A 12,711-nucleotide genomic window follows, 5' to 3' on the forward strand; every position below is an offset into this window, starting at 1 on the left:
GGGAACTACTGGAAAGAGTCCAGCGTAGGGCTACAAAGATGATTCAAGGATTGGAGCATCTCCCTTATGAGGAGAGACTGAGAGAGCTGGGACTCTTTAGTCTGGAGAAGAGAAGGCTGAGGGGAGACCTTATCAACGCCTACAAGTATCTCAAGGGAGGGTTGAAGGAGGAGGGAGCCAGACTCTTTTCAGTGGTTCCCAGTGAGAGGACGAGGGGCAACGGGCACAAGTTGGAACATAAGAGGTTCCACTCAAATATGAGGAGAAACTTCTTCACGGTGAGGGTGACAGAGCCCTGGAACAGGCTGCCCAGGGAGGTTGTGGAGTCCCCTTCCTTGGAGATTTTCAAAACCCGCCTGGATGCAGTCCTGAGTAACATGCTCTAGCTCTGGGCAATCCTGCTTCAGCAGGGGAGTTGGACTAGATGATCTCTATGGTCCCTTCCAACTCTAGAAATTCAGTGAAATTCAGTGAAATTCAGTGAAAGACTAATTTGCAAGCATTACAGCCAGCTCCAATGCTCGTATCGTATCTCTGTCCGCCCACTATGCTCTTTTTGTCCTTGGTATGCAGGAGATGGATCTATTGGTTCTGGGCAGGTTCTAGCTGAGGAACAGCCAGAAGGGGTTTGTTCCTGTATCAAGATTTTTTCCCCCATCAGACGCTATAAAAAGAAACGGACAATTTGAAATATGTCAGGCCAGCTAACTAATGAAAAACATACTGCTCATACACTTCCAGGAGAGTGCAAACAGTTAACTTATCGCTAACTCTGAAAACCTACTTTTCCTATTGCAATATTGATCTAAAGAGTAGTTGTCTGCCAGCCGAGGGAACATGTGAAGAGTACCTGGACAGGTTGCTTTGTGCTTCTTCACAGGAGAAAATATGAAAGCCTCTGGGAAGAGCAGGAGCTCCCACAGAACCAGAAATAAGAGGGGACGGGCTCGTGCTAGCAAAGATACATCTAAGCTACTGCTCTTGTATGATGAAGACATCCTGGAGAGAGATCCCCTGCGGGAACAGAAGGATCTGGCATTTGCCCAAGCCTATCTAACCAGGGTGAGCCAGGCTAGGTGTAACCCAGAACGAGGAATACTGGACACTTAGAGTCCTCTAACACGGTTCATGCCTGAGCCCTGTAACTGCCAGTTCTAACTGGATGTACTGGATCTGGTTGGGATGGAGTTATCTTTCTTCATAGCACCCCATATGGTGGTCTCCTGTACTTATTAAACTGCCTTTATCTTGACCTATGAGTTTTCTAGCTTTTGCTCTTCCCTCCCCTGTCCTGCTTGGGGAAGGCGGGGAGAGAGTGGGTGGCTGCTGGGGGTGCTTAGCTGCTGGCTGCAGGCAACCCACAACACAGGGCTCCTTTTAACGTCAGGATCTCATAGGCTTGGGTTTGGTTCCCTTCTCTCTTGTGAGCAGTTCAGATTTATCTTTAAGGAAGAGACTTGGTTGGCTCAAGGAAACTGGAAGCACTGTGTAAATTCTGAGATTTAGAGATCAAAGATTACTAAATTAACTTGTCTCCTTCTTGGACGTTATGTAGTTCTGTAAAGGTCTGTTGCTTTTTCCAGGTGCGTGAAGCCTTGCAGCATGTTCCTGGAAAGTATGAAGACTTTCTGCGTGTTATCTATGAGTTTGAGATTAGCACAGACAAGCGAACGGCTGTGGATCTCTATTCCACTTTACAAAAACTGTTGCATGACTGGCCACAGCTGCTCACAGACTTTGCTGCCTTTCTTCTACCAGAACAAGCTTTGGAGTGTGGACTGGTAGGTATAAGAAAGGAGGAGACCAAATTTTTAAGCAGGCAATGTTGGACGCTTGTGGGAGTGAAAGAATAAGGGACTCTTCCTAAGGCAAGAAAAGTAAACAGCAGGTAAATAATTTGCTTACCTTGCTGTTTTATTAATCAGAATTTAAAAGTCTAGTGTTTGTTTTAAGTCTCATACTCAGTGTTACCGTGGAGAATCAGTCTTATATTGCAGAACCTGACTGCAGAGACAACGTGCAGCAAGTGGAGTGGTTCCCTTGTCTCACAAATCAGTCTTTCACGTTGTAAGATAGAGGTTTTCACCTCTTGCGTTCTTTCTGGGTTTTCCTGTCTTATGGTTGAAGCAAAACTTTATAGCTCACATGAGTGTTGATTATACAAAGTCTTGTTTCTGTTCCTCCACCTCTTCCCAGTTCTGCAATGGGTGGCAAAACAAGTGGGAAACAAATAGCAAGACAGGCAGTTTGTAACTTGCTTAAGCCAACTAGAGATGCTTGGAAATATATTCTTGAGCGTGAGGGGTGAATCTTTTTCTTTTGGTCAGTTTGAAGAGCAGCAAGCATTTGAAAAAAGCCGGAAGTTTCTCAGGCAGCTGGAGATTTGTTTTGCTGAAAATCCTGCCCACCATCAAAAGATCATCAAAGTCCTGCAGAGCTGTGCAGACTGCCTCCCCCAGGAGATCACAGAGGTAATCGGGCATCCTGGTGTCTCCTGTCTCTCAAAACCCCAAGAATGGCATTGCTGCCCTGCTTCCCTCCTCCCCTCTGCTGCTCTTTGAGACCATGGGAGTTTATCAAGTGTGATCTCCCTCTGTGGGACGTGGTAGAGAACTGGCGCTGTGTGTCTCCTCTCTCCTACCTCCACCTTGGTTTTATCACTTTGCAGATGAAATTTTAGCTTAGTGTCTCCTGCAGAGTCTGCCCACAATTCTGGAGGGATATTCTGTTGTTAATTGAATAGCTGGATGTGGAATGATCTCAAAATATTGATGAAGCAGCACCAATGCGAGCATAAACTTCCATGGTGGAGGTCTAATGAGCCTTGATGTTCTACTTGCTTTAAGAAATCCTTCTGAGAAGAATGTGACGATGTGTAATGAAACATTGATTTTTTTTCTTTGGATTTCTCTCTTTCAGCTGAAGACCCAAATGTGGCAACTGTTGAAAGGACACGACCACTTGCAGGATGAATTCTCCATTTTCTTTGATCACTTAAGGCCCTCAGCCAGCCGCATGGGAGACTTTGAGGAGATCAACTGGACAGAAGAGAAGGAATATGAGGTGGAACACTCTTTTCCCCAAGGCCAGAAAAGATAAAAGCAGAGATACTAGACATGCTTGAACTCAAATTGAGGCTGTGTTTCCAGAGAGACGGAAGCAGCAGGGTGGGATGGGTGTTGGTGGAGTGAAGCAAATTTTTCAGTTTTGTTTTTTTTTTTTTTACAGCATTTCTCTCTCTTCTAACGTAATTGAACTTCTTGAGTCCTGGAGCTCAGCTCAATATTCAGAAATTCATAGGGAAAATGAAGTTTGGTCTGCTGAAGAGCTGTCACAATAGAGCAGTTCTTCTCTGTTTCTTTTTTTGTAGTTTGATGGGTTTGAAGAGGTGTCTTTGCCAGATGTAGAAGAGGAGGATGAGCCACCCAAGATGCATGTAGCCACAAAAAATAAGAAACGGAAAGAGATTGGAGGCCAGAATAATGACAAGGTGGGCCCGGGGTATCTCACTAGTCCACATATATGGACTCTGAGCAAATGCATGCCTGCGAGGGTAAATGTGTCTTACCAAGAGACATGACGACAGCCCATAATGATTTGAAGAAAGGGGATTGAAATGTTTCCATTTTGCTTGGCTTGCTGGCAGCATAATCGCTTTAGTTCTCTCCAGGTGTGCGCAGAGTGGCCCTTCCTGGCTCCCTCTGGGGTTAACCTTCCCCTGACTGTCATCTTTGTGTACCCTGCACATTTGTCAGATGGAGTATGTCTGTTTCCAGGAGGTCGAGTGGGTAGATGGGATGAAGGAATGTTCATGTTCCTGCCATGAAGGGAGTAGCGATCTCAAGCTAAAGAAAAGCAAAAGGAGGAGCTGCAGCCATTGTAGTAGTAAGGTTAGTTGATAGGCCAAGTCACCAGAGTGGTGAGTGGAAAAGTAGAGTCCTGCCAAGAGTCTCCCTGTTGTGATGATCTGCCTGGCCTCGGGCCTCATGTCTCCAAATGTATTGAGGAAGAAAGTAAATGGAAAGATGACCAGTAGCATCTCCCTCTTGGGAGCTCTGAGGGCTCTGCCTGGCCTTCCTCTTCTCCGTCTCCTGCTCACTTTCTACTGCCCCTCCTTGCTGTGCTAAATAGTGTTAGTTTTGATGTTCTTCTGACTTAAGAATAAGCTTTTTTTTTAGTGGAAGATGCTTGTATGGCCACTATGTGAAAAGAACAATGCCTGCTCCTAATAATAAAAAAAAAGATTCAGTTTTCTAAGTGCAAACATAGTGCTAAACTGAAGCCTTTGGTAGGGGCAAGGAATGCTTTGGAAGCAGAGGCCGGAGTGTGAGGTTTGAACTGATAGACCACATCTCTAATTGTATTGATTTGCAGGTATCTGAAAACAAATTTTATAAAGCTAAAGATTCTCAGGAGCTGACTGCAAGCCTTGCTCAACAAGAGTCAAGTCCTCAGCCTGAAGGGAAGGATTCTGGAATGTCAAAGGAACCTGCAGAAGAAAATCTGGAGAACAGAGATGAGGGAGAGGATGTCCACAGCAGAACCAAAACTCTATCGAGGAAAGTGGAGACTCTGGCTTCAGGTGTGTGAAAGTCTTGTGTACGGACAGGTACATTCATCTCCAAATGGGCTCACACAAATAAGAAGAGGTATAGGGCCTTGTAATGCAAATTTATTGAGTTATTGAGAACTTCTAATAATCTTTCTTTCATTTTTTTCCTTGTCTTCATCCAATCTGGATGCTCTAAACATGCATATATCTAGAGCATTCCCTTCAAAATAAGCTTTCCTGACTAGAGAAATATTCTCCCCTTTTCAGAATGAATGCTACGTTTAAGCTTCTTTTGCTGACGTACTGAACCCATTCCCAGAGCTACCATAATACTGTTTTTTTCCATTTTAACACAGCAGTTCAAAGTCTACATCTGTCTTATCTTTTAAATGATCCCCTTCATGTTACTTGGTTTTTTCCTTCAGTCTGGTACAGGCAAGGGGAATGTGATTATTGCAGGGTAAATAACCTGAAAGAGACTTCTCTCTCCTTTCAGCAGCCAGATCTCCCTTAACGCTGCTGTTTGAGACAGCACCCAGGTTAAACACAGTGGTTTTGGTGAAATGCAGCCTGGTGCCTGGTTGAGAGTGGTTGTGTAAATAGGGTGCCAACAGCAGTAACATGTGCTTCACTTGAGAATGTTGTTCTGGGCTGCACACTAAAGCTTTTTCATGCATTCATCACTTCTTTGCACAGCAGCTGGTTTAGTAACCCACAGTGGTGAAGAACATTGATTGCAGAATGTCACCTTCGAGTTACAGGGTGGGTAAACTGCAGATAGAATTACAGAACTGCTCTCAGACTGTGTTATCATTTACACACATCTCCAGCAAAATAATTTTTTTAAAAACCACCCTCTTAAAAAGTAAGTGAATGAAGCCTCCAGAAGTTTTTTCTTACTAACAGCTAGTCTGAACTTATTTGGGTTTATTATCAGGACCTCCCCTGGAAGGAAAGATTGTCTCCAGCAGACATGCGTCTTCTGAAAAAGCTGCGCTGCCTGATGAGGTTCAAGAAGGAGGTCTTGGAGCTGCTGGGAACACTGCAGAGGGCAGTGACTCTTCCATCACTGGCCCCCAATGCACGCATCTACAAAAACCGACTCTAAAACTACCTCAAGAAACCAAAGACTTTCCCTGCACTGAGGGAAGAGAGGGTGAGGGACTAAAGCAGCCCCACCAAGGAAATGCAGAGGCTTCCTTCGGGCTGAGCAGAAATCTGCTGTCGTCCTCTCCTCCTGCTGCAGCACAAGATCTACTGGGACCTGGTTCCTCTTCTGGCAGGAGTTTGTGTCAGACTAAAGGGCTTTACTCTGATTCATCAGATAAGCTTTGTGTCTTCGGTCAGGCTTCAAAATCGGGTGTGAAAGAAATGGAGGGACCACCTTTGCCTCAGGAAGGAAAACCTGAAGCAAAGCAGGGCTGGGTAACGGCAGGTAGAAAACCACCACTGGGAAAGAGCTGCAGCTCCTGGACCCCTGGTGAGTGCAGTTTGGAAACAGATGATCCAGGCTGCACTGGAAACTTCCCCGAGAACAGATCAAAGGCAAATGCAACCAGCTGCTTCCAGGTGCATCAGCTGGAATATAGAGCGGTTGCTGCCTCCATGGGGCAGAAGGAAGAGGAGCAGGAGCAACAACAGCAGCGAGTCACAGAAGCAACTGTGTGTGCAAAGAACAGCAAAGTCAGCTCGACTGGGGAGAAGGTTGTCCTCTGGACCAGGTACATCTGCCTGAACTGCATCTTACATCCTTTGTGCCTTCAGTAGTTGGCTTACGCTTTCATATTATAGAATATCATTTATTTTCATTTTGTATTCCCATTTTCTAGTGTATTCTGGCCCCTCCCTTTGAATATTCCCGCCTTGTTTCATCTACCCACAGTCTGGCATCGCTGCCCTCTTGGTCCTATGAGAAATGCTATCTGCTTGTGGCAGTGTAATTATTGTAGTACTTCAGGCTGGGAAAGAATTTATTTTCTCCTTCAAAAAGCTTAAAAACGGGCTAAATGCATCTCTGCTTAGTGCCATGTCTTGTGCTGGGTGGTGCTGGTAACAGAACTGTTGTGATTGTTATCCTCACCTGGGACCAGGCCTCTCAGGTTTGTGGTGGTCCATGTGTCCCAGCACTTGTTTTCGGTGGCTTTTTAACTCTTGTGCTGTTTCACAGGGAGGCCGATAGGGTCATCCTGACCACCTGCCAGGAGAAGGGAGCCCAGCTGGAAACCTTCCAGGCCATCTCTCAGAAACTGGGCAACAAGACTGCTAGTGAGGTAAGGGGAGGAGGGGGGGGGGAAAGCTTCAAGGGGGAAGGGATGTGGGGAGGAGGGATAGGTGGAGGTTTGCCATCATACTGGTCTCCCAAACTTAAATTTAATTTGCATCAGAGAAAAACAATCCTAATCCAAAATTAAAAAAAAAAAGCCAACAACCAAACCCTCATCTGTTCTGTCAGACAAAAATTCTGACTGCCACAAGTCCTTTTTACAATGTCACTGTTGACATTTTAACCTTGTATTTGGTACCAGAATTGTTTCTGTGGCTGCCACTAGGGTCTTCGGCCTTCTGCTTCAGTACATTGGGAATCTGTCGGGGTTTCTTAACCTTCCCCACGTCACTGCCCAGGAATCTTCTCAAACTGCCCATTTTTTCACCTGCGAGTCAGTAGAATATAACTGCACAAAACATCCTGAATTCATAATATGAAATGGAAGTTTCCTATCACCTTCAGGTCACTGCTCATCTTTGGATTTCCTTTGTTCTTCAGGTATCCCACAGGTTCAGAGAACTGATGCGGTTGTTCCATACCTCCTGTGACGGGAGCTCTGAAGATGAGGAGGATGCCACTAGCACCAGTAACACAGACCAGTTGTCAGATAAAGATCTTCTGCTTTCTGAGGAGGAACCTGATGACTGAGGGTTTTTCTGGCTCCATAAGCTCCTGACTGCATCAGAGGGAGACATGTTTGCCGGTTTGCTGCTAGATGGGTGCTGTGGGTAGATGTTTGCACAGGTACTTCAGATGGCACCTTTTTTTTTCTTTTGGTTCACTTTCCTGCTGCACTTCTGAACTGCTGCACTTCTCAGTCTGTATCAAACTGAAGGAAGGAATAAAGGTGTCAGGGTGGTAACGTGCTCTGGACCCTACACAGGGGGTTTCAACAGTCAACTGCCAGAAGTGATGCTTGTGGACACTGACCTCACTCCGGGGTGAAGATGGGGCCACCAGCCTTGGAAAAAAACATGTACATGTTGTACTATAAGATCTCTCTTTTCATGTGGAACAAACACTTTTTTTTTGTAAGTTTTCCCCTTGTGTTGATTGTATGTGGGAAAGTTACAACCTGAATTATGTACTTATTGTGTGGTCTTACTCTAACAAGTGCAGCAACTCCATTTTGCAGAGTCCTGGAAAAAAACCCAAATACGGGCAAACACCCCCTCAAAAAATCAGCTTTCCTCCTTTACTTGCAGTTGTAGGGTAGCTGGACAATTTCAGCCAGCTTTTTTCACAGGATTTTGCTGCAGTGAGAAGGCAGGTTGGGCCACTGTTAAAGGGAGCGGCTTTAAGATCCCTCTCAGAATAAAGCTATTCTTACTTCCGCTCTCTCTAATAAAGATGAGTTAGTCTGACTCTGCGTCATCTTCAGATTCATCTACTTCAGCCCCTGTTTCATAGCACTGGGACAGAGTTCTCAGCTCCTCCAGGGCCTCGTGGAACTCATCCTCCTCAACTCCAGCAGAGAAGAAGCTGCCCCAGCGCCGTGTGTTCAGCTTCTGCAGATCCTTGTACAAGCCATAGAGCAGCGCACGCAGGACCGGGGCTGCCTGCAGGGCTGCCAGCACGGGGATGCTCTCCACAGCTGCAAGGGAAAACGGCGTTGTTTAAATGCACCAAATCAAAGTTGTTCCCTGTTCTCCTTTATGAGCAGTTGCTTTACTTGAATGTAACATAAGAGTTGCTTAACACTCATGATTTTTGCCCTTAAAAACACTCCAACGTGGTTTGGTTTTGGAGCGTTTTTTTGTGGTGTTTTTTTTTTTTTTAATTCTTCTCTCTCACCTGTTAGACCCTACTGCTGCCATGTAGAATCACACACTGGTTGGGGTGGGAATGCACCTTAAAAACTCAACTGGTCCCCCTCTGCCCTGGGCAGGGACACCTCCCACCAGCCCAGGTTGCTCCAAGCCCCCTCCAACCTGCCCTTGAACCCCTCCAGGGATGGGGCAGCCACAGCTTCTCTGGGCAACCTGGGCCAGGCTCTCACCACCCTCACACCAAAGAACTTCTGCCCCACATCTCAGCTCCATCTCCCCTCTTTCAGCTTCAAACCCTTCCCCCTTGTCCCATCGCTCCCCTCCCTGATCAAGACACACACACACCCCCCAGCTTTCCTGGAGCCCCTTGAGGGACTGGAAGGGGCTCCAAGGTCTCCCCGGAGCCTTCTCTTCTCCAGGCTGAACCCCCCCAACTCTCTCAGCCCCCCCTCCCAGCAGAGGGGCTCCAGCCTTCCCAGCATCTCCGGGGCCTCCTCTGGCCCCGCTCCAACAGCTCAATGTCTCTCCTGTGCTGAGGCCCCAGAGCTGGAGGCAGCACTGGGAGAGGGGTGGGGAGAGGGGTGTGTGTCTCCCCAGAGCAGAGCAGAGGGGAAGAATCCCCCCCTCGCCCTGCTGGCCACACTGCTGGGGAGGCAGCCCAGGGTGCGGGTGGCTTGGGCTGCCAGCACACAGTGCTGCTGCCACCACCATCCCCAAGTCCTCCTTGGTGCTGCTCTCGGTCTGTCCTCCCCCCCACAACTGCGTGGCCTTGGGATTACCACATGAGCACTCTCTGTTGCAAAGTAAGTTTAAGGGGCTCTTGTTACCTGCTGAGGAATAATGGGGAGGTTCATCCAGGAGAAAGCCTTGTGTAGTCAGAAGAGGAGAAAAAAACTGGGGGTACGGAGGTTGGGTAGGACATGGCTGCCCAAGTACATGGGATGTGCTGTAAGGAAGACAGTGAAAAGAAGTTACCCAAAACTTGCTCTACCTTCAGTTTTAACATTCCCTGTTCTAAAAAAACCGACCAAACCAAAAAAAAAGACTGCTACCAACCTGAATATCCCAGGAAAGAGTGCGTTCAAGTACATCTGCAGAGCCTCCTCACTGCTTGGGCAGGCATGGAGGGCTGAACTAGGCGGTTTTCCTGGAGAGCTGCTGCAAAGAAAACCAATTTTTCCAGGGGCCTTGACTGAAAATGTCAGCGACTGCTTTTTAGTTCTTTTGCCAATGTTAGTAGTGTGTAATGGACTGGCTCACCAGACTTGGTTTGTTTTTTTCTCTCTCCATTCAGCCAACGCTCCCCATAGGATTGAGAATTCCTTTGGGAAGGTCACTGCTGCCAAGAGCACCAGAGTTCAAACGGTACCTGATGGGACTTTCTTTGCCGATTCCTCGCAGTACAACAGACTGAGCGAAGCAGCCGCCCGTCCCCCGCTCCCCGCAGGGCGACAGGAGTGTCCACGGGACGTGCGGGTGGGCGCACAGAGCCTCGGGCAGCAAGCAGCCGCGCCGGGCGGGGAAAGGAAGCGAAGCCCAGGCAGCCACAACCTGCAGGGTGGGAGGGGGGACGACTCACCATCAAAGAACACACTCCCCGTGTCCCTTTGTCTGTGCCCACCGGGGTGCTACGGGGAACAGCGGCTCTGGCCACGGCAGAGGCAGAGCCGAGAGGGCTGGAGGCTGCTGCTCCCTCTGCCCTCACCTTCCTCCCAGAGAAGGTGAGCGTTTCAGCCAAGTGCATCATGGAGCCCTGGGACGCGCAGAGCCGGTACGGAGCCGTGACGGTGTCAAGCGCTGCCGCCAAAACAGCGCTGCTGTGGTAGTTGAGTGATGGCTACGGAGGGAGACAAAGCCGGGGGGGGGGTGTGAAATTCAGCTGTTCCTTAAACACCTTTTTGTTGCACAATTCACAATCTGCCCATCCAGGTTGTTTCACACTTCGATCAGGTTTGGGCCAAGCAGGGCAGCTGTTTGTGAACAAACTGCCACAAACGGTCAGCGGCTTCTTCGTGCTCGAGCCAGGCTAGAGTCACAGCCCCCACATTGGGAAGGATAATGCCATAAAGTGTTTTTTTTACTGCTGGAACTGAAGCCAGTACACCCACAGGAAGACTGTGAAAAAGGACATGTGATAACATTTTTTTAAAGTACAAGCAAACAATGGGAATGAAAAGCTGATGGTGAAGCCCCCGCTAACACTGAAAAAGCAGGAAACAAATTTTTGTCTGCTTAGCAGAACACCATCCTGAAAAACCCTTGGTGAAAACACAGGTGCAGAAAACGCTTTTAGAGAGTGGTAAATGGGAGAAAGATGAGAGGCCCTCGGGGCAGGTGTTTCCAAGTAAATGGCACATACGTCATAGTCTATGTAGGGAAACGTCACGGGGGGCTGCAACTTCACACCCAGACTCCCACGGAGCGACAGGGGACAGAAGAGTGAGCTGTGACTGGAGAGACGGACAATCCCCAGGGCTGTGTTCATCACTCTGTAAACATTCTTCTGAGAATCCTGGGGGAAAAACATCCAACCATTAAAATCTTAAAGATGCAAGCAAGAAACGGTCTCACCCAGATCGGGCACAAATTTGTCATCTCTTCCTGGTTTTCCTCATTATTTACTTCCACATTACTGGAGACTGGAGTCAAGCCCCAGGTCAGGATTCCTTTTCCTGAATACTCATCACAGAGCAGCTCCGTCACCTTGGCACCAACTCCTGAGAACCCATTGTGCAGGTCACAGAGGACTTGAAACCCCTGCATAAAACAGCAGTGTCTGAGATTCCACTGAATCTTGAACAGAAAGTTTCTTGAAAGAAAGAGGAGCTCAGCCCAAGCTGTCAAACCTGCAGGTAATCACACTCTTCAACATAAAAGTGCAACCGATCTTCCAACTCCTCTACACAGCCAGGATCCTGCAGGAGACTTTCACCTTGTCCAAAGGCTTCTAGACAACCACAGTCCCTAAGGAAAAAAGAGGAGGTTGGGGTAGGGGGGAAAGCTTATTTTATCACTTCTTAATTCTTCCTTGAAGGCAAAACTAAGATCCTGTTCTGGAGAACGGATTCTGAAGCAAAGCTCCAGGCCATACCCATCGTGCATGTACTGAGGGATGACATAGAGGCTCTTGGGGTGCAGGCGCACATGGAGGTAGTCGGACCAGCTCCGCACGCTGCCGCCCGACGGAACCTCCTGGGAAACAGCGGGTGGTGAAGGGGTAGGAGAGGCACCTGAATAGGACGGATGTGAAGAGCAAAGGGCTTTTCAACTCAGAACATCCCATTGAATAAAGAAAACAACGACAGCTTTTTATCTCACCCAGTTTCTTAACCTATTTCCTGCTCTTTGACCCATCTTTCTGTAAGCAAATAAATATTATCCCATAATTTTCCTTCTCCCTTCGTGCTTGGTCCCTGACAAGTCATCCATCATGCCACAGGGCTTGTTCTAGCTTTCCAGAACACTTTGATCCCAGCAAGTAGCCTGGACAGAAGGAGGCTGAGGGGAGACCTTCTCACTCTCTACAGCTCCCTGAAAGGAGGGTGTAGCCAGGGGGGGTCGGTCTCTTCTCCCAAGGAACAGGCGATGGGACAACAGGAAACAGCCCCAAGTTGCACCAGGGGAGGTTTAGGATGGATATTGGGAGAAATTTCTTCACCCAACGGGTTGTCAGACACTGGAAGAGGCTGCCCAGGGCAGGGGGGGAGTCGCCATCCCTGGAGGGATTTAAAAGCCGGGCAGACGTGGTGCTGAGGGCCATGGGTCAGTGGGGTTTGGGCAGGGTTGGGTTGATGGTTGGACTCCGTGATCTGAAAGGTCCCTCCCAACCTGCACCATTCTATGGTTCTAAGCAAACCACCGTGACAGCGCAAACCAGACACAACGCGATCAGTAACACCCAGAAAACACCTACACACCTTGAACCGCAGAACTGGTACTTCCCTTCCCGTCCGGGGAAGCATCCTCCTGAAGAAGAACAGGCACCGCCGTTACGCGACGCTTCGCCTCATCCTCCCCGGGCGGGACCCCTGCCCCCCCGGGGACACTCACCCTCCGGACCCCCGCCCCCCCGGGGACACTCACCCTCCGGACCCCTGCCACCCCAGGGGACACTCACCCTCCGG

At 48.4% G+C, this 12,711-nt stretch overlaps 2 protein-coding genes and 1 long non-coding RNA gene across 7 annotated transcripts in view; 1 reads left to right on the forward strand and 2 right to left on the reverse strand.

Moving 5' to 3' along the window:
- The window catches only part of LOC106899477 (GON-4-like protein), a 32,331-nt gene extending 24,426 nt beyond the window's left edge, over positions 1–7,905 (forward strand). For 4 of the 5 annotated variants that reach the window (XM_014961312.1, XM_014961315.1, XM_014961314.1 and 1 more), the window contains 10 exons: positions 881–1,062; positions 1,584–1,781; positions 2,328–2,471; positions 2,920–3,063; positions 3,371–3,490; positions 3,777–3,890; positions 4,375–4,582; positions 5,490–6,273; positions 6,720–6,822; positions 7,317–7,905. In XM_014961312.1, the coding sequence (XP_014816798.1) occupies positions 881–1,062; positions 1,584–1,781; positions 2,328–2,471; positions 2,920–3,063; positions 3,371–3,490; positions 3,777–3,890; positions 4,375–4,582; positions 5,490–6,273; positions 6,720–6,822; positions 7,317–7,466 (2,147 nt within the window). In that variant the 3' untranslated portion in view covers positions 7,467–7,905. The remainder of the gene's footprint in view (positions 1–880; positions 1,063–1,583; positions 1,782–2,327; positions 2,472–2,919; positions 3,064–3,370; positions 3,491–3,776; positions 3,891–4,374; positions 4,583–5,489; positions 6,274–6,719; positions 6,823–7,316) is intronic. The other variant, XM_014961316.1, reaches the window with a different exon arrangement.
- LOC106899478 lies at positions 4,712–7,321 on the reverse strand. Its single transcript, XR_001414048.1, has 2 exons — positions 6,633–7,321; positions 4,712–5,323 (listed from the first exon to the last, which is right to left on the reverse strand). It is a non-coding gene; the product is annotated as an uncharacterized LOC106899478 (long non-coding RNA).
- A 105-nt stretch (positions 7,906–8,010) lies between the features above and the next one.
- Positions 8,011–12,711, reverse strand: part of MSTO1 (misato 1, mitochondrial distribution and morphology regulator) — a 5,337-nt gene continuing 636 nt past the window's right edge. Inside the window, exons 2-11 of the mRNA XM_014961218.1 lie at positions 12,505–12,553; positions 11,679–11,817; positions 11,434–11,551; positions 11,210–11,344; positions 10,947–11,099; positions 10,293–10,424; positions 9,957–10,138; positions 9,644–9,745; positions 9,415–9,533; positions 8,011–8,412 (exon numbers count right to left, since the gene is read on the reverse strand). Of these exons, the coding sequence (XP_014816704.1) occupies positions 8,174–8,412; positions 9,415–9,533; positions 9,644–9,745; positions 9,957–10,138; positions 10,293–10,424; positions 10,947–11,099; positions 11,210–11,344; positions 11,434–11,551; positions 11,679–11,817; positions 12,505–12,553 (1,368 nt within the window). The 3' untranslated portion in view covers positions 8,011–8,173. The remainder of the gene's footprint in view (positions 8,413–9,414; positions 9,534–9,643; positions 9,746–9,956; positions 10,139–10,292; positions 10,425–10,946; positions 11,100–11,209; positions 11,345–11,433; positions 11,552–11,678; positions 11,818–12,504; positions 12,554–12,711) is intronic.

The sequence above is a fragment of the Calidris pugnax genome, unplaced genomic scaffold (genome assembly GCF_001431845.1).
Source record: "Calidris pugnax isolate Ruff unplaced genomic scaffold, ASM143184v1 scaffold371, whole genome shotgun sequence".
NCBI lineage: Eukaryota > Metazoa > Chordata > Aves > Charadriiformes > Scolopacidae > Calidris > Calidris pugnax.